This window comes from Emys orbicularis, chromosome 6, assembly GCF_028017835.1.
Source record: "Emys orbicularis isolate rEmyOrb1 chromosome 6, rEmyOrb1.hap1, whole genome shotgun sequence".
Lineage (NCBI taxonomy): Eukaryota > Metazoa > Chordata > Testudines > Emydidae > Emys > Emys orbicularis.
In genome coordinates, this window is record NC_088688.1 from 40369285 (window position 1) to 40395212 (window position 25928).

General features: G+C 42.4%; 1 protein-coding gene across 1 annotated transcript in view; it reads left to right on the forward strand.

Moving 5' to 3' along the window:
* Window positions 1-6807: 6807 nt before the first annotated feature.
* Window positions 6808-25928, forward strand: part of RNF180 (ring finger protein 180) — a 132550-nt gene continuing 113429 nt past the window's right edge. Inside the window, exons 1-3 of the mRNA XM_065406748.1 lie at window positions 6808-6911; window positions 13005-13100; window positions 19820-20785. Of these exons, the coding sequence (XP_065262820.1) occupies window positions 6810-6911; window positions 13005-13100; window positions 19820-20785 (1164 nt within the window). The 5' untranslated portion in view covers window positions 6808-6809. The remainder of the gene's footprint in view (window positions 6912-13004; window positions 13101-19819; window positions 20786-25928) is intronic.

The window sequence follows — 25928 nt, forward strand, 5'->3', positions numbered from 1 at the left end:
ATTTTTGCTGTAAGTTTATTGTGAATTATTGAGATATTTGGTGTTGTACTTAAAACCCCAGCTCCTGTAATCCTTTTGATTACATGAGACTCCTTTTATTAAAAAAGTATCTAGCTCTTGTGGTTTTAGAGAAAAGCTTGGAAACGTGACTGGTGCACCCTGATGGCTCAAAAACCTGAAGGTAAATAAAATGAACCTAAAAGTTATTACTATTACAAATCTAATGTGTTTTAAGCCAATCATGATTTTTTTGGAGTTTGCCTCATGATACCTGAACATGAGGGATTGGCAACACAGCTCAGAGCCAGTTTCTAACAGGGGATGCTCATATGGGATGATTCCTACAAAAAAACTTGACTGACAGTTAGACTGCTGTTGTGCTGTGATTCCTGCCCATCACTGATAAGTGTCTCGTTGTTTTCTTGTACACCCGTCTGCGTCTAGCCATCTGTTGTCTCCTGTGGTATAGTTTGTAAGATGTGTAGGGACTCTGTGTTTGTACAGCGCCTAGCCCAATGTGGTCTGGTCCCTGACAGGGGCTCCGGGATACCAACACTAGAGTGTCTTCATCTGCTCCTTCATCCAAACGGCCATTAAACTTGCAGCTGACCCCTGGGAAAGGGTCTAGACCAGGGGTCGACAACTTTTCAGAAGTGGTGTGCCGAGTCTTCATTTATTCACTCTAATTTAAGGTTTCGCGTGCCAGTAATACATTTTAACGTTTTTAGAAGGTCTCATTCTATAAGTCTATAATATACACCTCTACCCCGATATAACGCGACCCGATATAACATGAATTCGGATATAATGCGGTAAAGCAGCGCTCCAGGGGGGCGGGGCTGCGCGCTCTGGCAGATAAAAGCAAGTTCGATATAACACGGTTTCACCTATAATGCGGTAAGATTTTTTGGCTCCCGCGGACAGCGTTATATCAGGGTAGAGGTGTATAACTAAACTATTGTTGTATGTCAAGTAAATAAGGTTTTTAAAATGTTTAAGAAGCGTCATTTAAAATTAAACAAAATGCAGAGCCTCCCGGGCTGGTGGCCAGGACCTGGGCAGTGTGAGTGCCACTGAAAATCAGCTCGCATCCCGCCTTCCGCACACGTGCCATAGGTTGCCTACCCCTGGTCTAGACCCCTTCCCTAACACCCATCCCCAGTCGGGCCGGGCTGAGTGAGGAGGCACCTTGCGCTGCCCTGTTGTCTCTCCCTCACCCCAGGAGGCGGAAGCAGCAGCGGCGGCGGCGTGGGGACGGGGATCAGCAGTTCCGGTTGCTAACTGTCACACACTGGAGCCCGCACCCCGTCTCCCAGCCCCCGCAGTCCCCGGTGCAGCAGCTGCTTCCCAGCGCCCCAGCCTGCCCCATACCCCGGCACGGAGCGCTTTTCGCTGCTGTTTGTCTCCCGTCTCTTCCCGTCGGCAGCTGTTGCACCGAACCCGGAGTCTCCGCCAGTACCCGGCGCCGCGCCTGCTCGAGCGGCCGGCGCCGCGGCCTGACTGACGGACACCCCCGTCCGGTAAGCGGGGGGGCGCTGCTAGCTCCGCCTGGCCTGCCGCCCCTAAGCCGGGGCGGCCGCGCCAGGCGCCAGCCCAGGACACAGTCATCCCCAGCCTGCGGGGCAGGCCCGGCCTCCGAGTGGGGCTGGGCGGCCCCTCCCGGGGGGTGCGTGGGGTCCGTTACTGGCTGCGGCGCTCCGTGGCCAGCGACGGGCCGGGGCGGGTTTGGCTGCGGGGTCGCTGTCAAACCGGCCGAGTTTCCCGAGGCCGCTTCTGGGTCCCCTCCCCACGCCCCTCTCCCGGGGAGACGAGCCGCAGGTTGCTTGTGTGCTTGGGGAGGGGAAAACCCGCCTGTGGCTCTCTCCACTTACCCCCACCCTGACCCACTGTCCTGATTTTTCACATTTGCTGTCTGGTCACCCTACTACTGGGGCTGTGCCTCCAGGGAGCTGGTTGGAGTTCGTGATCTCTCTGCTTTGTGCAATGAAGAAATAGCTCAGCTGTCAGTGGGTCCCCGAGGCCAGCGTGAGTTACCCGCTGATCCCTCGCCTGCACTGCTGGTATCAGCAGGCTTGGCCGAGCTCTATGGACGTCCGGTTCCTTCTGACACAATGCAATTCAAATGGTTTGTGCCTTCCTGCTGTCAAGATGAAGGGTGGTAAAGACCAGCGAGTTGGGGCTTGTCTAGCGCTACAGCTGCACCACTGTCTACATTTGCCATTTAAAGTGGAAAAAATTCCTCTTTTGCGCAAAAACCATGGGAACATCTACACTTGTCAATGACTTTTTGCGATGAAACTCAGAAAACCACCTCCATGAGAGGCATACAGCTCTTACTGGTGATACTTTTGCGGTAGTGTGCAAGTGAAGACACGTTCTCCCAGTTTACAGAACTTTTAGCCACTGGAGGATATCCCATAGTGTCTAAGTGACCACTCTGGCCAGCAGCTCTGCTGCCAGGTAAACAGACATCCACCCCTCCCCCTGTAAAGCCCCCGGAGCTTTGAAACTCTCCTTCCTGTTTTCTTGGCAAGTGCTCACTTATCGTCTGGCCAGGTGACAATGCCTGCTCCAGGGAGCAAAGGATCTCCTGCTTGGAGCAATGCTGAGCTACTGGAGCTGATCAGTGTTTGGGGAGAGGAGGCTGTGGGTTTCTCCATTCCACCTAGGGTGACCAGACAGCAAGTGTGAAAAATCGGGACGGGGGTGGGGGGGTAATAGGAGCCTATATAAGAAAAAGACCCCAAAATCGGGACTGTCCCTATAAAATCGGGACATCTGGTCACCCTAATTCCACCTATGTAACAGCATTATAATATTTTCAGAGATGTCTTCACTGAGCTGTCCACAATGCTTACATCTCGTTTCTGAGAAATTAAACTAATTCAGAATGCACTCTGGTGTATATTAGTTGTTAAAGTTATGCTTTCCAATTTGAATTATTTTGCACTTGTCTATGTTGAATTTTATCTTGCATTGTATTGCCCAGTTACTTAGTCTTCTCTGGTCCTTTTGAAGGTCCTCATGGTCATTACAAGTCTTGACTAATCTAAAGAATGTTATTGGCAAATGTTTTCTCTTCACTATTCACTCCACCTTCTAGGTTGTTAGTCACCTATGTTGAACAATTGTGCTTCAATGATTCTTGGGGTACCTCACTACTAACCTCTCTGCATATAGGGGTGGCTTGAACTTCAGGTTCCACTCATATTCTGGCTATGATTAGCCTTTTAAGTTCACAGTGCTCTTCAGCTAAAGGTTTCTGAACATATGAGACTGATTTAAATGTGAAGTTCTCCATTCTATTATTAATTTAAGTCAGCTATTATAGTACAGCACTGTACAATTAAAATTGCTATGGTACTACTGTTGAAGTACTTAACAAAGAAGCAGTCCCCCTAAACACTACTCATTTTAGTATAGACTTTGCAAAATAACAAAGTAATCTATTGTTAAGACTGTACTGTTTCCCCCCTTATCATCCACTTCAGTAAGAATTCGTATTCTGCTTCTGCAAAATACAAACCCCACAGACACATTTGTGCCAAGTCTAGCACTAAAGAAGCAGAGTTCATTATGGGAGATTATAGGCAAGCATTTACTTAAAAAAAAACCCTTTTGTTACACAGATCTTTATTTGCAACAAATTGGGCTATAGGTTGTCTGTTTCCTCCATAGTGAGAACTGAAGAAAAGCACAGGTGTGCAGAACTTTAATAGACCTTCAGGAATTTTCTCATTAAAAACAACTGCTATGGTAGAATAATACTGCAAACTGCTGTAATTTGTTCCTCCAAGTTATTTATTTCCATTTTTTAAACTATGGTTTGACACAGCTGTACACTAACGGCATTTTCTGACAGAAAAAGTAGAAAGAAATGAGACAGTTACTGTAAAATTCTTATTATGAATGCATAAAATTAACTAAACTGTCTTTGCATATGGACATGGGGCAGATAAGAAAAATCTGTTTTGAACATGCTCATATTGTGAAGCAACAAAAAGCAAGTGATCATCTATTTAGCAAAATAAATGATTGAGTGCGTGCCAGATGTTGTTATAATAAGATGGATTCTTTTAATGGTATGAAAAATGAAATGGAGCATAATGTAATATATAGATAAACAGGCCTTGTTTGAAACAGGTAAATGTCAAGGACGAAAGCTTTATTTGGAAACTTCTGAAATACAAATTTGAGCTAGTCAAAGAAACTCAAAACTGTATACAAAGAAACACCCCTTGCAGTCCTTATAGATTGGTTGTACTCTTGAGATCCTCGTTGGTGCATTGTTGGACTAAATACATAATTATTAATGTATATTATAAGATAGACAAGAAAGACCTACCATTAGTCAAATAGATCAAAGCTAATTTTGTAATATTTATAAATGCATAATTTGGAATTACATTTTCACAGTGCATTTAAGGTGTGTTCAAAATTATATTTGCAGCAGCATTCCCTGAGTGGTCGTATTCATTACATTTCAAAACCTGAATTTGAATTGAATACTTTCTTGAGAGAGACATTTAACTTTTGTATACCCTTTGACTGCTGCTTTCAAATATGTCATATGCTGATGGGCTATTAAAATAACTGTGTTGACAGTAACTGTGTAGGCAAAACTCAAGATACAGGGATGTCCTGTGTGGTTCAAAGCATTTGCATTTTATTAAATTTTTGCCATGTGCAAGACAAGGTCTTGAATGTGAATATTCTGTTTTTGCTTAAATGCACCTACCATGATCTTTTGTTCAACTAATATTGATCTGAAGCTCCTACTTACTACTAATACTATTCTATTAGTTTGTCTAGAAATAAAAGAATACTGGAGTTTTAACATAAGTTCATACTTTACCTGCGGATTGAAAGCTGCAGAAAAATATGAAAAGCACTGAAGCGGATCTGTCTTATTTCAGTGTCTGAGCATGGGTTGTTTTTTTTAATAGTCTGGTTGTATGTTATAATCATAGTTACCATTTAAGTAAACAGAATATTGTTACAACTAAAGCTTTGGTAAGAGAGCAGAAGCCTAGTTTATTGTGGAGGAAAAAGCAGAATGAAGAGCAAGTACTTTCTGCTGAAACAAGTACTCAGTTTTTGACATAAATATTTGCATCATTTCATCGCTTTTCCTTTAATCAGATGATCTTTCTTCCAAAACCAAGCAGATAGATGACATGTATCCTAGGCTATTGCTTGTTAGAGAGAAATGCAAAGGAAGGCAATAGGCTGTACAAACAATTTGTTAGATATCTCTCAGTGTATTATTAATGAAAAGTCAATAGAAATAAGCGTGAAATTGTTGACTCAGTTGCAAATTGATATTGCAGGCACACACAGAATCCTTTCTGTGATCTTTTGCCACTAATTTTAAATGCTGATTTTAATTTCAATGTAATCTTTCAAGGCTTAGAATAGGGATGGCCAGAGCACCATGATCCAGGAGACCTTTAAACATAAATCTTAGGTTTAATTTTCAAGTAGCTGGGCCAAGAAAATCAGAAAAAGCAGGGGACTGGAACAGGAGGTGGATTTCTGGGAGGGCAGGGGGAAAGGGAGAGTTTTATGAGGTCCCTGACAGAAAGTTTGAAAGAGAAATTGGGATGGGGAAGAGTCTTCAGGGAAGAGTCATAGGGAAGACCCAAGAAAATTATGGAATACAGTGATGAGCAAAGACAGAATATCAAATGTCATCTCTTTCTGTTTGGTGGTGTCTTAATTTAAGTCTCTGTCTTGCAAGTGGGCTGACCCTTGGGCCAGAGTGATGTCCCTGTTGACTGTAATGGTAGGGGTCCTCTCACACAGAGTAACTTGCCGGATCAGAGCTTTAGATAGTAAACTCAATGGGGAAGGGACCTTGTCTTTTTGGTATTCTAAAGAACTATGCAGATATATGGTGCTATATAACTATTTACTCCTGGGGGAAATCTTTGCTACTGTGCAATGCAGAATCTTGCAGAAATTAACACTGTGCAAGCTGAATTTCCTTTCCCTCACAGAAATGGGCTGCAGTGCTGTGGGCTGCCACTAGGGGCCACTGGACCCAGCAGAGCCCAGCTCGCATATAGAAGACACTGCTGGTGGGAGGAGAAAGGAGCTAAAGGGTTCCCGGCAGCTGCAGTTCCCCGCATGCCCTGAGGGAAGGAGACAGCGGCATGCAGGAAACTCCACACAAGCCTGGGACCGAGCATCAAGCTATTTCTCCCTCTGGATCCCTGGGCTCTGAGGGGTAGAGGGGCAGGTGTCTGGGCTGGGGGACCCCGCGGCTGGGGTTTGGGTGTATTGGCTGTGGGGATCCTATGGCTGGGTTCTGGGAGGGAGGGGTTGTGGGTGTCTGGCCCCCCGGCTGAGCTCTAGGGGAGGGAGGAGACAAGGATACAGGAACTGGGCTGTCGTAGAGGTTTCTTTAACTCGTCTCCTGGGGGAATTTTTATGAGTGTCTGTATTGTTACAGACATACTTAATGACAGGTATTTTGAAATAAATTACCAAAATAATTGAAACTGGCATGATTATGTAGTATTATTTTGACAAATAAAATTTGCAGAATTTTAAAATATTGTGCGCAGAATTTTTAATTGTTTGGCGCAGAATTCCCCTAGGAGTAATTAGCTGGATGAAAAGTATTATATAAAATCAAAGTTGTAATAGTATATGTTGCTAGTGTGAGTAGGGACTGTTCATGTGACTCAGAATCGCAGGCTGACATCCTCTGTAATTTGAACAGATTATAGGTGCTTAAATGAATTATACATTTTTATTGTCTTTATAGCTCTAACAGATAAACAGTTGAAGAACTAGACGTTAAAATGAATAGCCTAGAAGTTGACATGCTTCGTTGCTGGAAGTGTAGAAAATACATAGCAAATTCTGATTGCCTCATAAAATGTAATGGAAAACAACTATTTGAAGTAAGTATAGCTTCTTTATTTTTCCATTGCCATTGATTTTAGTACCTATATATAATAAGATTCCAGGAATGTCGCTGTGTGTCACTCTGCAGCCAAAATGTCTGTACAGTCAGTGTGAAGCAATGAAAACAGCAACAAGCATGGTTCAGGGCTCTTTCTGTTCGGAATATCACCAGGTTGAGTCATCACTGGGTTTTGTTGTCTGTTACCATCCAGATTTTATGTTCTTAGCCATTTTAATTTAACAAATTACTCCTGTGTGGTGTACAGCTACAGTAAGGCATGTATCTATGCCATGCCAAGAGTCTTAGACCAATGCGATGTCAGAGGTAGCATAATCACCACCCTTACTCTACAGCTATTTTGCATACATCAGTTTCATTGGTAATATGAGGGAGACTGCACAGGTGGTAGATTACTTGACCCAACTCCCACCTGCATAAATCAACACAAATCTCCCAGCACAACCCCCATCCCCCCAGACACAGGAACACAACCCAAACACAACATCACAGTCAGCACACACAGTAACCTCAAATACATATAGTCCTTCACCACAGCACACACCCCTCATTTGCAACCTACACAAATCCACACAATTATCTGTCAACCTGTGCTGGGAGGCTCGCTCCTGCAGGCAGTGTAGACATAACTTTTGTGGCTCTGGGCCCTAAGCCCAGCCCATTTCCTCCACATTTCACTCCTGGCTAGCTTAGGCAGCTCTCCAGAGCTTTTTTCTGGCTTCTGAGAATCCCTTTCTTAGCCTCCTAACTCTCCCCATACAATGCATGGGGAGTCTGGGCACCTAACTTGGGACTGTGAATTGTATTGGGCAGCAGGGAACCTAGGAGTTAGGTGCTGCAATGCATAAGTCCCCTTTGTGAATCTAGACCTTAGTTATTACCTTTATGTTCTGCAGCATGATGAGGGTTGATATGCCTTATACATTTGTATGCTAGCTTGTGTAAATGTAGATATTTTTATTATTCATGTAAAAGTCCAAACCTTTTTTTGAATCCCAATAAACTTGTTGCCTTAATATCTTGTAGCAGTGAGTTCTGTGGGTTTCATACTGACATGCATTTTTAGTAAAGTTAATTTTATATATGCCAGATATTTCTACGTGTCAGATTGACTGCTGCTGTTTACTTTAAAAAGGTGGGGCATAGGAAATGTGATAAAAAATATCATAACTCACCAGAGCTGACGCCTCTTACAACAGAATGGCCTACACATTTAAAATACTATTTTTTTTTAATTCACAACATCTTAATTAAAAATAATCATACAGAAAACAATGGATGAGCACCTCCTGCTGCTTTGCAACAGCAGTTAATTATCAAGCTGTCTTTCCCAAGATATTCACCACCCCGCTGACATCTTTTATGATGTTGGATCAAAGAGAAAAGTAAACAGAATACACTATATTGATTTTCTGATGCACCAGAAACACTCCAAAATGCCATGCTTGCCAGTGGAGAAGGATGTAATGACTAGGGATTGAAATTAATTTTCATTCTTTTAAGAGAATAATATAAACAATATAGCATTAAATATTGCTTTACAGCCAGTCAGTGATCAGAGATTTTATACAGTTACAAACTCACAAATGCATATTGGTTTCCATAACTACACAATTTAAAACCCTAGAGTCTCATAGGCTATTGTTCTCAGAATTCATCATTCATATGTCCATAAAAATATGGCTGTCTCAATGTATTGATTTTTTCACAACATTATTTATATCTCAATTGTTAGGCCCAAATTCTGGCCTGAGGCATATCTGTAAAATGGAGCCCAAACACTTCTGCAGCCACAGAATCAAATATGAATGCTGAGAAGGGGTAGGGTTGCTAGGTATCCGTTTTTTGACAGGAACGCTCAGTCGAAAAGGGACACTGGCGGCTCCGGTCAGCACCACTGACTGGGCCATTAAAAGTCCTGTTGGTGGCACAGCAGGGCCAAGAACTTATCAACTATCCCCGTGGTAGTGGGAAGGCTGAGAGCCTGATTTTTCATTTATGATAATGCCATTTACACCCTTCTAATCATGTGAGGGGGCCCTAATGTGTGTGTGAATATAATGTACTCCCTCTTTAAGGCTGCTTGACATGGCCAGAGCTGTGTAAAGTAGCCTTAGTGTAAATGAAATTCACCCTGACCGTGTTGTTACAGATGTTCAGGGTCTGGGGAGGGAGGGGGTGTTTGTTAATGTTTTCTGTTTGATGGCTTTCAAACAAAAGGGGATCTCTCTGATTTAGGATTAGATTAAAATGGATTGTTGGAAGGACTTTAATATAGAAACTTGTCAGAGTAGGATACAAGATTTTTTCAAAAGAAATAGTTTAAAACTACTGTAGCACTAAAGGGATTATTAAGTACAAAACAGCAGTTAGAATCCTTTTTTTTGCTGTAGGATTTTTAATAGCTTTTGAAGCGTGCTTAGTTATTGTGTTAGAAATGTAGTATGTGAATAAACCCATTCACTGTTTCACAAGAAGAATAGATAAGAATATATTATTTCTTCAACAAATCCATGTAACTCTCATTGAGGAGAATGGGAGTTATGGTAAGTGATTACATTAAGAATTTATTCTGTCCTATACTTTATCATTGGGACTACACTTCAATTTATGATAAAACGATATCTTCCAAGTTTTCCCAATTCGAAAATCTCTTTCACAGTACATTAACTACTGCATCTCAGAATGCCACTTTTGTTATTTCTCATGTTCTGAAGACATTTTTTGTGTTGCCTTTGTATATTCTGTGTTCTTTAATTCTTTAGTTAATTATTTTTAAAGTCCTTTCTAATGATTTGGTGAGGATCTATGATTTTAGGGATCTATGATCCCTAAAGAGTGTAAAGCAGGGATTGGCAATTGTTTGAATTTGTTCTGAAATGCTATAGCACTAGCATTCTGTCATTTATCTCTACAGTATAAACCTTTGCAGTAATTTAGGAGATTATGAAAGCTATTTGGTTCCTAATAAAATAAATGAAATATGAATATTTTCTATTCTTGTCATCTTAGAAAGCAAAATAAAATGCTAACAGAGAGAAAATTTACTACAGTTATGTACAGCAGATGTACTTTTTATTTTCTCTGTATAAAAATTCCACCAGAAAAGTTACTCTGCAGACTGCACAGTTGATAAAACAACTCATCTAAAAAGAAAGCATTATTGTTATTTTTAAAAATCAACAATTAAACTGCTATTTTAAAAAAAATGTATTAGCTATAGATTTCTTTTATCCATTGACATCTTTCTGGCGCAAACAAAAACTTGACACAACCAAAAGGCAAATGACTATCTAGTAGTGTATCCTGTTACTGGTGTTAAAAAGGAATGTGTGTATATAAATTGTAATTAGTTAACATTAATTGGTCAGTTAAACAATGTAAATAACTTTTCAAGAGTTACTGAAATTACATAGTAATCTTCTCTGGATGGTGCGCTAAAATCTCCCCCCAAAATAATCAGAACTGTTTTGAGTTAATTTGTATGTTAGAGACATAGTGCACATAACTTGTTCAAATATGCCATAATACATTCCTGTATGAACCTTTTTGCTATGCACATTTTTGATAGTCATTTAGGAATAATCTTTCTTTATACCGATCTTTTCTCAGAACAGTTAGGGCCAAATTCTGCTTTCAGTAGTGTAAATTCAGAAGTACTCCTTTGAAGGCAGTGGAGTTATTCTGGATATGCACAGTTGTAACTGAAATTGGAAGGCTCGATTATCACCCACATGAAGACCAGGAAATTTAATAAAAAAAACCTCAATCTTGTTAGACTTCAGTCTGGTCAGCATCCCATCTCTGAGGCCTTACCTGTCTGAGGTAGACATAGCTCCCGTTTACACTTAGGGTACGTCTACACTACCCGCTGGATCGGCGGGTAGCGATCGATCTATCGGGGCTCGATGTATCACGTGTAGTGTAGATGCGATAAATCGATCCCCGATTGCTCTCCCATCGACTGCTGAACTCAAGCTCGTCGAGAGGCAAAAGCAAAGTAGACGGGGGAGCTGCGGCAATCGACCCCGCACCGTGAGGACGCGAGGTAAGTCGAACTAAGATACGTCGACTTCAGCTACGCTATTCTCATAGCTGAAGTTGCGTATCTTAGGTCGATCTTCCCCCTAGGGTAGACCAGGCCTTAGTGTGCTATAGAAAGTTTGTTTGGAGCAAGGGAATCCAAACTTTCCCACCATATAACTATCTTATTTTTGGAATATCTTTCCTTCTGGTGTATGTTTTAAGAGATGTGTTCTTTCTTTATCAAAAACATCAACATTTATTGAATGTATTCCTTCACTCAAAAATCTCCTGTCTGTCTACGGTTAAGTACATTAACCTTGTTTGCAGTTCCTACTTCCTGTTGCATGTTTTTCTTACATTGCTGCCTTGTTTTATAGAGACATCCTTGGAGCTTTTTAGTTTCCAAAGACTAGGGTTATATATCTTCAGAAAAGAGAGACTTAATTGTCTATTGCTGTCCTTTAAGTTACTGCACGTTATAAGAGATTACCTCTCTCCCGCCTCTACAGAGTTTGAGGTTTTGAAATATTTTGTTACTTTATCATTCAGGTATTTTTAATATTGTGGGAGTAGTTTCACCTCCTTCTGGGAAAGGAACTTGTGGTCAGAGCACTTGGGGGCATCAGTATTCCATTGGTGCATGCTGGATGCTTTAGAAATTAGTGCTTAGGGAACTCCATTTTCATCATTCATAGGAATATGGAATTGAAACTAGTGCTCTGCTGTGACATGTCAACAGAGGATAACAATTAAAGGTAAATAATTTTTCTGGGACATTGAAAAGCGAGTATTGTGCTGAAATGATAAGTTCATCATCTACAGGTTGTCAGCCAAACTGTTCTTTAAGTACCCAGGCTGAGAGAAAGCATTCACTTCAAACTCATGGTGGAAGACATAATGGCAGCTGAATAATAAATAAAGAAGACTTGGAGAGGTGGAAACTTTAGGAACAAATCTTAGGACCAGATACCAAGGTGATGAACATGATATAAATATTTAGATAGAAATCCTGACTCTTGTGCAAAACTGGAGTTAATTGACTTTGTGCCGGTCTTCTCAATGGACCTCAGGAAGAAGACAGAATCTAGTCTTTCCCAGACAGCAGTGCATTAGCAAAGCAATTTTTGTAGTTTCCGGAGCTCCTCCACTAATGGACAGAGGATCTATGTGTAAGGAATCCATTTGCCATGTCTGTGATACCTCCTCTCTTCCCCTATTTCCAGCACAATAGAACTCTACGTGTCCTGCTGAGTTTCATACCTTATACATGCTGCAGTGACTTAGTTCTATGTCCAGTAACTTCAGAATGAAAGGATGGTGGATGGTTGTAATTACTTAAAGTGCAGTTAGTAAAACGTTAACAATTTTAAGGCTCAACTGCTGTCTAGAAATATTCTTAGTTACAAATACTTGTTCATCGCAATTTTGTTTCTTCTTTTTGGTTGTTCACATTATTGCCATTGTAACACAGCAATATACCTTGGTAATACACTTGTCTATACTACAATAACCAGCATTTTAGAAAAACAATTTTAAAACTATTTTTAAGATTATGCAGTGGCCTATTCTGGAACAGATGAAAGAAAGACAGAAAGAAAGAAATATAAATATATAAGACAGATGTTGCCCTGGCAGAGAAACTATTTTTAAAATCAATGTACTAGTACACTTGGTTGTAGTGTAGACAAGGTCAAACATTGTTCTGCCAGATCAAAAAAAGAAAAGGCAAAACTAACTTTATATTTTCTCTATGGTACGAAGGAATACGTGTCAGAGAATCTGTCTACTGTCTGCAGAACCAGAAACACACTATTACTTAAAGCAGTTACCCAATTACCGGTTTAGTGGGTGCCCCAGGATCTATGGATTTAGCAATTAGTAACTAAATTAATCAGTCCATGAAGTGCTTTAATTTTTTAAACAGTTATCTCCCCTACCTAATTTTCTAATAATTTCCTTTGTATTTGATTCTAAAAGCTCTATTCTAAGAAACGAATATATACATGAATGTTGATTAACAATGTAATGTGACTTTATTTAACAGAAATCACATTATTCAGATGCTTCTCAGTATACTTGCACTGTATGGCACATGAACGTGGAAGCTCTTCCAGACTGGGTAAAATGTGCAATAGAAAAGGTAGGTTCCTGGATTTATAAACATAGCATTTGATATTTTATTTGGAGAATAAAGAGGGGCAGCAGGCATTAGTCAGGGCATCATTTCTGATGTATCAGATGGATATACTTCTGGTATCTTGTATAAGGGGGACTGTTTCTTGAGTTAATAACATGCATTAAGGCAGTGGTTCTCAACCAGGGGTACGTGTATCCCTGGCGATACGCAGAGGTCTTCCAGGGTAATCAACTCATCTAGATATTTGCCTAGTTTTACAACAGGCTGCATAAAAAGCACTAGCAAAGTCAGTACAAACTAAAATTTCATACAGACAATGACTTGTATATAGGGCAGGATAAACTATACACTGAAATGAAAGTATAATATTTATATTTCAATTGATTTATTTTATAATTAAATTATAAAAATGAGAAAGTAAGCAATTTTTCAGTAGTAATGTGCTGTGACACTTTTGTATTTTTATGTCTGATTTTGTAAGCAAGTAGTTTTTAAGTGAGGTGAAACTTGGGGGTACGCAAGACAAATCAGACTCCTGAAAGGGGTACAGTAGTCTGGAAAGGTACAGTAGTCTGGAGAGCCATTGCATTAAGGTGGCATTGACATATAGTATTTGTTATTGTATTTATTTATTTGCATATATACTAATATATAGAAACAGGATCTTGTTCATTAAATTCATTAAAGTTTGTGAAGCATTCTGATACCATAGTGTTGCATAGCATAAGGAAGCCTATGAGGAAATTAATAATTCTGTCTTCAGAGCAGGGTTTGGATAGTGTTCAGTAAATAAGGCGTGAGGCCACACATTGAACAATGAGGAGGAAACAAAATATTAAATAGCTGCTCATTAGGTGAGTACCGTCCAGTCTGTGCACTGAATGAGACATGGGTCTTATGAAAAAAAATAGTATGTGATCATGTAATTAAAGATTGTATCATAATATATGTGCATAAGGGGAACAAATTAAGGTTGCACAGTCATTTCCTAATTTTGAGTGCTTGACTTTGTAACCTTAATGATGATCTTTTAACAGTTTTTGTGTGTGTAATTTCCTAGGTTTTAAAAAAAGTAGACTGAAAAAACAGTAATTCCATCATGTGGCATCACACTGAAACGCACAAGATTAATCAACAGGGTTGGAACCTTTAGTTCTTCTTCGAGTGCTTGCTCATGTCAATTCCATTCTAGGTGTGTGCGCGCCCATGTGCACAGTTGTCAGAGACTTTTGCCTTAGCGGTATCAGTAGGGTTGGCTGTGGCACCCCCTTGAGTGCTGCACCGCCAACCCTACGTCCTCTCAGTTCCTTCTTACCGCCTGTGATGGTTGGTTGGAGCTCCTTGTCTTGTAGATCGCAAGAGCATCTGCGGTTCTTTACAGCCTTTGTTATCTTCTTTGTATATAGTTTGTAGGTACTTAGTTAGCCATTAAGTTAAGTGTTAGGTTAGTTGGTAGTTAGAGTCCCGGCTGGGATTTCGCCCCGGAGCAGGGCATGCCCCACTCTCCCGGCTTCAAACCATGCTCGTCATGCAACAGGCTGATGCCTATCAGTGCCCCCCACGACAGCTGCTTGAAGTGTTCAGGGGAATCCCATAGAAAGGACAAGTGTCGAATCCGTAAAAACTTTCGACCTGTAACCCAAAAGGAGTGGAATATCCGCTTGAGGGCCCTCCTCCTGGAGGTTGCACTTCATCCTGCATCGGAGCACTCCCACTCGGACCCCACGCCGAGCACTTCGGCATCAGTGCGGAGTGCACCACTGGCACGGGGTTGCGCCGGTCCCCGTACTGCCGGTCCCCATACCACCGGTACTGGCGAGCTTCCTATCAGAGATTGCTGCGGCCCAGGTCACCTTCTCCCAGACAGTCTCCCAGACTTTGGTCCCTGCCTGGGCGGGGCCGCTCCTTGTCATGGCACTGGTCCCCTTCCCCTGGTACCATTCATTGGGCAGGCGCCATTCCTGGCCCTCGCCTCTCTGGTTGCAGACCAGATTCAGTCAGCATACTCAGGCCTCGATGGCTCTGCCCTGGTTGCTGGAAGGGCAGTGGTCCAAGTCGGACTGGGAGTTCAGCTCTTCACCAAGAAGAGGTGATTCGCCACCGACTCGTGAGACCAGTGCGTCACCCTAAGCGACAACATGGCAGCAGGAACTGTGGCCCGCTCAGTGGCCCTATTGGAACCCGTGGGGTGTGCCAGTAATGCCGGTCCCGTGTTCCCACCAGCCCTCCCAGCTGCTTCGGAGAGGGAGGAGGAACCTGCTCCTTCACAGGTGGTGCAGTCGTCATCGTCATACCCGGACGAAGCAGTGGCGGGTCACTCCCAAACAGGTAGTCCCCCCGATGACTTCAAGTGGCACCGGGCCCTCCTTAAAAGGGTGGCTGCTAACTTGAACCTACAGATTGAGGAGGTCGCAGAGGAGTCCGACCACCTCTTTAACGTTATATTCTCCTCCACCCCGGCCCGGGTCGCGCTGCCCGTCCACCCAGGGGTCCTTAAAATTGCCAAATTGCTGTGTAAAACCCCCTCTTCCATTCTGCCGACTTCTAAGAAGATGGAAAAGAAGTATTACATCCCTGCAAAAGGGTTCGAATACCTCTACATGCACCCTCCAGCGGCGTCACTGGTTGTGTCTGCTGTGAATGAAAGGGACAGGCAGGGCTATGTTAGTGGCACACCAAAGAACAAAGATGCCAAGAGACTTGATTTATTTGTCAGAAAGATTTATTCAATGGCCAGCCTACAATTCAGGGTGTCTAACCACCAGGCCTTGTTAGGCAGATACAATTTTAAATTGTGGGACTCCTTTAACAAGTTCAAAGAGGCCCTCCCACAAGATCGAGCTCAGGAGTTCGCCGCTTTGGTGGACAAGGGCACAGCAGTGGCGAGGGGAGCCCTCTAAATGGCCTGGGATGCTACTGGCTCAGCAGCCAGGGTGGTCGCCTCCATGGTAGCCATGAGGCGCAGGTCCTGGTTGCAGTCCTCCGGGTTGTCCCAGGAGATGCAGGCCACTATTCAGGACCTCCCGTTTCAGGGAGCAGAGCTCTTCTCCGAGCTCACGTTCTCAAGGCTCCATGGCCTTAAAGACTCCCGGGCCTCCCTCTGCTCCTTGGGCCTTCACACTCCTCAACAGGCCAGGAAGCCATTCCGTCCTCCGTCTCCTCTGCCCCCATAGTCTAGGTCCTGGAGAACTCCCCGATTGGGTTTCTACAAGAGAAAGGACCGAGGCAAGGGGTCTAAGCGGTGACACCCATCATCTTCCCTCCCGTCTGCTCAGCGTGACCTTCCCAGAAACCAGGGAGGCCAGAAGAAGTCATTTTGAGGGTGCGGTCAGAACTACACCCCAGTCACTTCACTGGATCCATCCTCCCTCTCTTTCCTTGACCGCCTCTGCCCCTTCCGATAGGTCTGGTCTCGGCTAACCTCTGACCATTGGGTTACACCCTGCAGTTCGTAGCCGACCCTCCGTCTCACCTCCCTCCCCGTCCCTCTGGAAGGTTGTGTTCTTGGTTACAATAACATCTGCCCACCGGGACTCTGAGATTAGGGCGTTCACCTTGGAACCGCCCTATATGGTCTTTTACAAAGACACGGTCCAGCTGAGGCCACACCTGGTTTTCCTGCCCAAGGTGGTCTCTCAGTTTCATACAAGCCAGGGCATTTTCTTACCTGTCTGTTTTCCAAAGCTGCATAAGTCAGAGGAGGAGGAGGAGGCGCGTAGGCTGCATTCCTTAGACGTCAGGAGGATGTTAGTCTTCTACATGGAAAGAACCAAGCCATTCTGCAAGTTGACACAATTGTTCGCCGTGGTGGCCGACAGGATGAAAGGTCGCCCAGTGTCCACTCAAAGAATTTCTTCTTGGATCACCGCCAGCATTCGCTACTGCTACGATCAGGTGAAGGTGCCACCTCCGGCGATTGTAACCACCCACTTGACCAGGGCACAGGCCTCTTCGGCAGCTTTTCTGGCTCAAGTGCCTATCCAGGACATCTGTAGGGTGGCTACCTGGTCGTTCGTCCACACATTCATGTCCCATTACGCACTTACCCAGCAGGCCCGCGACGATGCTGGCTTCAGTAGGGCAGTACTACAAGCCACTAAGCTGTGAACTCCTAGCCCACCTCCGAGGATACTGCTTGTGAGTCACTAGAATGGAATTGACATGAGCAAGCACTCGAAGAAAAAATGGTTACCTACTTTTTGTAATGGTTGTTCTTTGAGATGCGTTGCTCATGTCCATTCCATTACCCGCCCTCCTCCTACTCTGTTGGAGTTGCTGGCAAGAAGAAACTGAGAGGGTGTAGAGTCAGTGGCACCTAATATACCGACGCATGAGCGCGGCACTCAAGGGGGCACCACAGCTGACCCTACAGATACCGCTAAGGCAAAAGTTTCTGACAACTGTGCATGTGTGCGTGCACACACCTAGAATGGAATGGACATGAGCAACACCTCTGGAAGAACAACAGTTACAAAAGATAGGTAACTGTTTTATCTATTGCACAGACATCTGTCACTTCAGCTAACTGATAACTCACATCAGCAGTAGGTTGTCATCATCTGCATGGACTGGCACTAGAGGGGATGAGTCAAACACTTTGTCACTGGGTTTCACAGATATTTGATGACAGCAGAGAAATGGTGAACTCGGGCATCTTGGGTTCCTTTCCAGACTCTACAGAGAAGTGTGCTCTAGTGGACACAGACCTTCTGTCTGCTCCCTAAGCTTGACCGCTCTTGCCTGGTCACCACCAAACTGTTTCTGTCCCAGTCCCCTCTCTTTCTTAGCCCTGATCCCAATCCCATGCTCCTTTGCCTAACCAGTCTCAGTCTCCATTCCTCAGGCTTCTCAACACTGTTCCAGTCTCTTTGCGTAGGCAGTCCCAGTCGTCCCTTGAGTCCCATCTGAGTTCCAGTCTACCCCCACTCTCCCAGTCTGTAGCCTTTCCTCCATTCCTGGTTCCGCGTCCAATCTCTCTCCTCTCCCTCCTGGACTCCAGTTGTTTTCTCCCTCCCTGACTTCTTTTCTTAGTTTTTTTTGTCCAGCTAGTTCCAGTTGTCCCTCTGCAACCTAGCTCCTTATCAAAATCTGTCTCTCCTTTCACCCGCTCCCCAATTCTCAGTCCTAATCTCTTCGCTCCCCCTACTCTAAAGCATAGGGGCACTAGAGCTTGTTAAAGAAAAGGTCTACAGAAAATTTTTTAACATTACAAAACAATTTATTTTTCCTTAACCTCGTTCCCTGATATGGCTATACCGTTTTGGCTGAAACTTCCCAAAAAAATTCAGCCTGAGGCAGACACTAGTTATGGAAACTTTTTGCCCAAAGTTTGTCAGAGTTCTAAGTAACAAGCTGAATAATGTAAAAAGCAACAGAGAGTCCTGTGGCACCTTTAAGACTAACAGAAGTATTGGAGCATAAGCTTTTGTGGGTGAATGCCCACTTCATCAGACGCAAGCTGAATAATGGGAAGTGTCAGGCAGCCTTAATAATAGGCAGTGCTACCAGTTCCTCCTATAATATAACTTTAGGTTCCTGAGTTAGAAATATCTAGCCTACATCTATAATGTTGTCTAATCAATTGGGCCTTAATCCTGCAAACACTAAAACGTATGTTACTTTACCCATACAAATAGCTCCATTGAATAAATTAATATATTAATTTGAACTACTCCATTCATAAGTAATGAATGTGCATGAGTGTTTGCAGTATTGGAGCTTTGGTTTGTATTTCCCTTAAAAAAGAAGCAGTGACATAATAATGAAAAAATATTGTTGATAATTTCACTTAATAACTCCATTTTAAAATTAGCTGCTTAGAGAATGTGTTTTAGTACCTACAATGTTCAGCTTACCTTTACTGATGCTAGTTCTGCTATGGATTTTTCATTTTTAGTGTATTTGCTTGTACCTTACATTGTTACTTAAAGTACAAAATAACTCTTTTGAATTTGTATGATAAGTGGAACTTTATTCATTTTTTGTGGGAAATCTCTTCCCTCTGTGTTTGGTACACAAAAGGTGTATCAGCACTCAGAAAACTTAAGTGTGAAATTACATCTGCTAAGTCACAATTAGTTTGTGGACTGGTTTAATCATTTTAAAGAGTCTAATGCAGGGGTCGGCAACGTTTGGCACGCGGCTCGCCAGGGTAAGCACCCTGGCGGGCCGGGCCAGTTTATTTACCTGCTGATGCGGCAGGTTTGGCCGATCGCGGCCCCCACTGGCCGCGGTTCGCCGTCCCGGGCCAATGGGGGCGGCGAGAAGTGGTGCGGGCGAGCGAACCGCGGCCAGTGGGGGCCGCGATCAGCCAAACCTGCCACGTCAACAGGTAAATAAACTGGCCCAGCCCGCCAGGGTGCTTACCCTGGCGAGCCGCGTGCCAAACGTTGCCGACCCCTGGTCTAATGTTTTATTAGTGATTCAGTACCATCCTCACTCTATCCACAACATTTTCTAGGAATATTTAAGAATATTTTTAAGCAGCTATATTTTGAAATGTGTTGTCTTTCTAGAGGTTTTGGTCCCCGTCCCCCCTCCTATTTATAAAGGACAGTTTTCAAAGGTCTAGTTTGATTTATGTTTGGTTTTGTTTTTACTGTGCAGTCTGTTTTTTGTCTCACAAAACAAAAAGTGGACCCCTTCGTTGGAGGAAAAAATAATCTAGTGGTTACTTTCTTTTTTATTTACAATGAATTCATTGTTTTTTCTCTCATCTATAGGCAGAGTGGATGATTGGAAAACTGAACTGCCCATTCTGTGGGGCCCGTTTGGGAGGCTTTAACTTTGTCAGCAATACAAAATGTTCTTGTGGCCTGTTTGCAAATATACATCTCTGCAAGAGTCGGATTGATTATCAGCCAGCTTGTTCATTTAGATTAGCAAGATCATCAGTAAAACACACGTCACTTTGCAAAGTTCCATCTGGTTCTAATAACAAAATACAGCACAGTGTGACAGGTGGAATTTTGGGACCCAGAAATCAAGGGCTTTCATACAATGCCAAAACCACAAATGGTACTGGAAGATTAACAGAAGCACTTTGCCTAGAGGTGAGATCAACCAGCTTTGAGATGAACAATAAAAAACTGCACTTCAAAGTGTTTAATAAAAAAAAAAGTCCTTCAGCTTCATGGTCTGTGAATGAGAGATGCACTGTAAAAACTTGTCATAGAAAAACACACAGTTTGGATTTGAATATCAGAGAGAGACATGTCTTGTTGCCTAGTTTGTATGGAGTTTCCAGTAAGGGGCCTATTTACCACAGGCAAAATGAAACACAACCCATTTACCCAAGAGGTAGCTTGCAATTAGAGTCCAGTAGATATAATAATTCCTTTCAGGGCCTGTATAATTCTGATACTGATGAGCTACCAAAAAAGTTTTCAGTTACTTCCTGCAATACATTAACCTGTAGAGAGACAGAATGTGACTGCAGTTTTGAAGCTTCTGATCAATGTTCTGGGGATACCACTGCTGACCAACTGCCTTTCATGATGGACCTCTCTTCATCTGTGAGTGCTGTAGAAGAGGACATTGGACAGCAGCACATCACATCTGTTGATCTTCTGCAGCCTGCCAATTTTTCCTTGGTTGCTGTCAATCAAAAGCTAAGCAAAAGAGAGAGAAACAAGTTGAAGAATTTGAGGAAAAAACAAAGAAAGCGAGAAAGGTGGCTTCAGAAGCAGGTGAGTGTGTGAAAAATGACCCACAGCTTTGCTTGTTCAATTTGGTGTGTCAGTAAGAGAGGAGCTTTAAGAGAGGGTTTTTTTTTTAAATGTTGCCTTTTAGTGCATGTGAAAGATTAATAGTACTGTCCACAGCCAGGCATCATGAAAACAAAAGTTGTGGAACCTTCCTACATACTTGGTTTTTCCAGTTCAGTTTTTTCTCTACTGCAGCAATACTGCTTTTTGACTACAGAACCACATTTTCATGAATGGAGATTGCTAGTCTAGTCAGTTTCTGTCACATTTCTTGTAGTTTTATGATGTAGAAACAAATCTGCAGTAGTATTCTAATACCATAAAACTTACTTGATGTGACCAAAACAAACTTGAACCCAGTTCTTATAAATTGCAAGCACTGACTCTCAGGATTTCCTGACTACAAAGTTAGCGTGACACACTTTTCACAAAAGTAATGACCAAACCGGTAAAATTTGTAAAAGCTGTGTCAGAAGACTTACATTTAACTATTACTTATCATAAAATGATTATGTATAACAATAGTAACAGATTATTTTCAATATAAGAGATAACAGCCTTTAAGAATTTTTAAAAATTGAAGGGGTCTGATTCTCTGCTCCCTTGCAGCTTTTGTGATATTTACCCATGTGCAAATCCTACCATTGAGATCTGATAACATTTTACATTTGCTTTGCACAGGTGTGAGTGAAAGACTACACAATGTGAAAGTCAGTAGAGAATTAGCCCCAAGAAGTTTGTTTTCATATATAATCTTTACATTCTAACTATTTTTCCATTGAAAATATCTCACTGATGAATAAAGTATCCAGCTACACTAAACTCTTTCTGATTAATTTTTTTTTTTAATTATGTAATAGCAGTGTGACTGTAATTATAGTTTTCTATTTACTGAAACCATAAAAGGAAAGAACAGAATTAAAAGGTGAAACTATTTTTGTTTTACCAGGGATGGTCATGAGATGTTTTACAAAATGACCAGGAACAGGTATTATAACAAACAACAAAGTTATTGCTAGGTCAGAGGAAATGAAGGAATGAGATTAATTATAATCTACTGTGTGATATAAATATTAATAGAATGTCCTCAGTATAAATTTCAGGAAGGATTCTAAAACTTCCAGCAGTAAAATAGCACATGCCTGGTAAGAGGTAAAAATAGGTATTATTCAGGTCAGAGATCTAGTATCTACTCAAGAAATCACTGCTGTTTTTATGGGGATATGTAATTTTAACAATGCTAGGTAGTGACACCATGCTACTATATTTCAGCTATGGAATGTAAAGCCACTGTAAACCCAATATTTCAGGAGTTAATAATTGATTGGTTTAAACTTCATAGTGCTTAACCTTGGTACACTATACATACACCATAATTTTACACTCAAAACAAACTATTTGAATAGGCTGTACTCTTTTAGTAGTAGATATCAAAATGTAATATTAATTTTAGTAGTTTCAGATTTTTTTGTGTTGATTTTCTTTTAAGACAGTACTATACTCTGGAGTGAAATTCACCTGTTTGCCAGAGGGCCAGCACAAGGCCAAAGCACCACTCAGGCCCTACTCGTGAGGACTTACGTGGTATATAGGCCTTGCATTAATCCTCTGCACAAAGTGTATTTCACCCTTAATATATATACTATTGTATAGGCATAATTTCATTCCGATTGGATTAGGTCCATGAGTCATTTAGACCCATTACAATACACTGTAAATGGAGCCACTAGAATACCACAAAAACTCATATTAAAATCAATGAATTGATTTCAGAATTGGTACAGTGGAAAAAAATCAGTCTGGATAAATGACTATGCAGGTGCAGCTGCTGTGTTTCTAAGTTAAATAGAGTGTTCCAACTTGTATCTCTGATTGGCCTTGGGACAAATCACAAGATTTTGCACTGTCCCATGAAACCTATCATATTGCAGCTGCAATTTTATATTTCTTTCAAGGAGACAATTCTCATTGCCATTATGTGACATTTTAAAATTTTTGTTTTGGCTTTAAAATACCTCTCTGAAATGAAGAAGGGGGAAAAAAAGCTTTTAAAACTTTGAGTGGGATTTTAAAAGCTAACTGAGGGGATTTGGATGCCCATTTTCTATTAATTTAAATGTAGGTTAGGTATCCAAATCCCTGAGGTAGCTTTGAAAATCTCAGCCTTAATTGCTATTATGGAAGGAGTCCAAAATGGCAGCTACAAGGACATTTTATGTGTGGAATTTCACAGGTTTCAGAGTGCAAAACCACATAAGACCTACACAGCCACCACACTTTTTAAAAGTAATGTCTGTTAAGTTTCTCTCTGCAATGTTCCCCCCCCCCCACTTTGAGGGCTTGAAGAACGAGAAATACATTTACAAAATTATCTTTCCTTTTTTAACCCTCACCTCCCCAATTCCTCTCTATTTATATATTTGATGCATCAGAGGATGTTGTTACACATGATAAACCTACTTATTGAATGTACAAATTCAGAAGAAAGTATTTAGTGATATGTGTAAACAACATGTTTACTTTAACTGAGCAGGTATTGGTCATATGTTGTTATGTTTATTTTTTGCATGGCATTGGTTCTCAATTATAGCCAAAACTTGATTTAGTATTTTAAATTTAATCTTAATATTTTAACATTTTACAGTGTAATACAATGAAAACACCCGTTTTTATTTTTAAAGGATTATCTGTATTATGGAAGCCTGACTGAAACCTAGGTTATCACACCTCTCATCATAGGTGCCAACTCTGGGGCTGGAGCACCCATGGGAAAAAAATAGTGGGTGCTCAGCACTCACTGGCAGCCCCGCCGATCAGCCCCTCCCCAGCGCCTCCCGCCCACCAGTGATCAGCTATTCAGCAATGTGCAGGAGGGGCTGGAGGGCAGGGCCGGCTTCAAGCCAATTCACCCGATTCCCCGGAATCGGGTCCCGCGCCTAAGGGGGCCCCGCTCCGGGGGTCTTCGGTGGCATTTCGGCGGCCAGGGGTCCTTCAGTGCCGCGGAAGCCCCAGAGCGGACCCCCCACCGTGAAGTGCCGCTGAAGCCCCAGACTGCCGCCGGGTATTGGAATCGAGCCCCGCGGGTCATTAAGCCGGCCCTGCTGGAGGGAAAGGGGGAGGAGCAGGGGCAGGAAGAGGCGGAGCAAGGGTGGGGTGTGCTTGGGGGAGGGGATAGAACAGGGCAGGAAGAGGCGGGGTGGGGGCAGAATGGGGGCAGGAAGGGGTGGGGCAGAGCGGGGGTGGGAAGAGGCAGGTGGGGTTGGGGCCTTGGGGGAAGGGGTGGAGTGGGGGTGGGGCCTGGGGCGGAGCAGGGATCGAGCATCCCCGGGGACACCAGAAAGTCGGTGTCTCTGCATCTCATGGTGTGATAGTAGCCACAAAAATGGAAGCAGATTCAGTAAGCAGCAGGATAAATATTAATTGGGAGGTTATGTTCAGTATAATCTGGGAAAAAACTAATTTTGTAATGTCCTTGAATCAATTATTTGTTAGTTACCAGATGTAGGCCTTGCTGGAGCCACTGACATGGCTACAAGTATGAACAAAAGTAGACTGTAAACCAAAGTAGGCCTAGTTAGAGTAGTTTTCAGAGTAGCAGCCGTGTTAGTCTGTATCCGCAAAAAGAACAGGAGTACTTGTGGCACCTTAGAGACTAACAAATTTATTTGAGCATAAGCTTTCGTGGGCTACAGCCCACTTCTTCGGATGCATAGAATGGAACATATATTGAGGAGATATATATACACATACAGAGAGCATGAAAAGGTGGGAGTTGTCTTGCCAACTCTGAGAAGCCAATTAAGTAAGAGGAAAAAAAACTTTTGAAGTGATAATCAAGATAGCCCAGTACAGACAGTTTGATAAGAAGTGTGAAAATACTTACATGGGGAGATAGATTCAGTGTTTGTAATGGCTCAGCCATTCCCAGTCTCTATTTAAGCCTAAATTGATTGTATCTAATTTGCATATCAATTCAAGCTCAGCAGTTTCTCGTTGGAGTCTGCTTTTGAAGCTTTTTTGTTGCAAAATTGCCACCCGCAGGTCTGTCATTGAATGACCAGACAGGTTAAAGTGTTCTCCTACTGGTTTTTGAATGTTATGATTCCTGATGTCAGATTTGTGTCCATTAATTCTTTTGCGTAGAGACTGTCCGGTTTGGCCAATGTACATGGCAGAGGGGCATTGCTGGCACATGATGGCATATATCACATTGGTAGATGTGCAGGTGAACGAGCCCCTGATGGCATGGCTGATGTGATTAGGTCCTATGATGATGTCACTTGAATAGATATGTGGGCAGAGATGGCATCGGGCTTTGTTGCAAGGATAGGTTCCTGGGTCAGTGTTTTTGTTCAGTGATGTGTGGTTGCTGGTGAGTATTTGCTTCAGGTTGGGTGGTTGTCTGTAAGCGAGGTCAGGTCTGTCTCCCAAGATCTGTGAGAGTGAGGGATCATCTTTCAGGATAGGTTGTAGATCTTTGATGATGCGCTGGAGAAGTTAGAGTAGTAACAGTAGCTGACCAAGCAAACATATTTCTGAGAGGATGTCGCAAGAATACACAGACCTCTCGTAAAGATAAGGCTGGGATGTCAGGATAATGGATGAGGATGTTTTGGTCAAATTATGAGATACATGGTACAAGGATGGTAACTAATATGGAATGTAATATGTAACTTGTTTGTATCAATGTATAAAAGGAGAGTGGAAGAAGAGGCATCTTTGTATTGGTTAGGGGACATTACGTTGAATGAGCTGATACCTTGTCACACTACATGCATTAGTGTGCTTATAACCAGTGAACCGTGGTACTGATACCGTGCTTTGTTGACAATAAACTTGTCCGAGTCTTCGCCACTGAACCGAGCCTGTGGTCTTTCTGTATGATTAACATCAAAGTCTGCTGAGGCTGCAAGCTGTGCTAATGCGGATAACACTGGAGCTCCAGGAATAGCACAGGAGCTACACAGAGATACAAGAATAACACCAGAAAACAAATTGTTTAGTTTTATATGTACTATAAGGCTAATTTTCTTATTTAAGCTGAATCACCTTTTATGTGAGTTTAGAAGGAGAGGCCATTTAAAATGAATACTCTAGATACTCAGGATGAAATTCTGGCCCCATT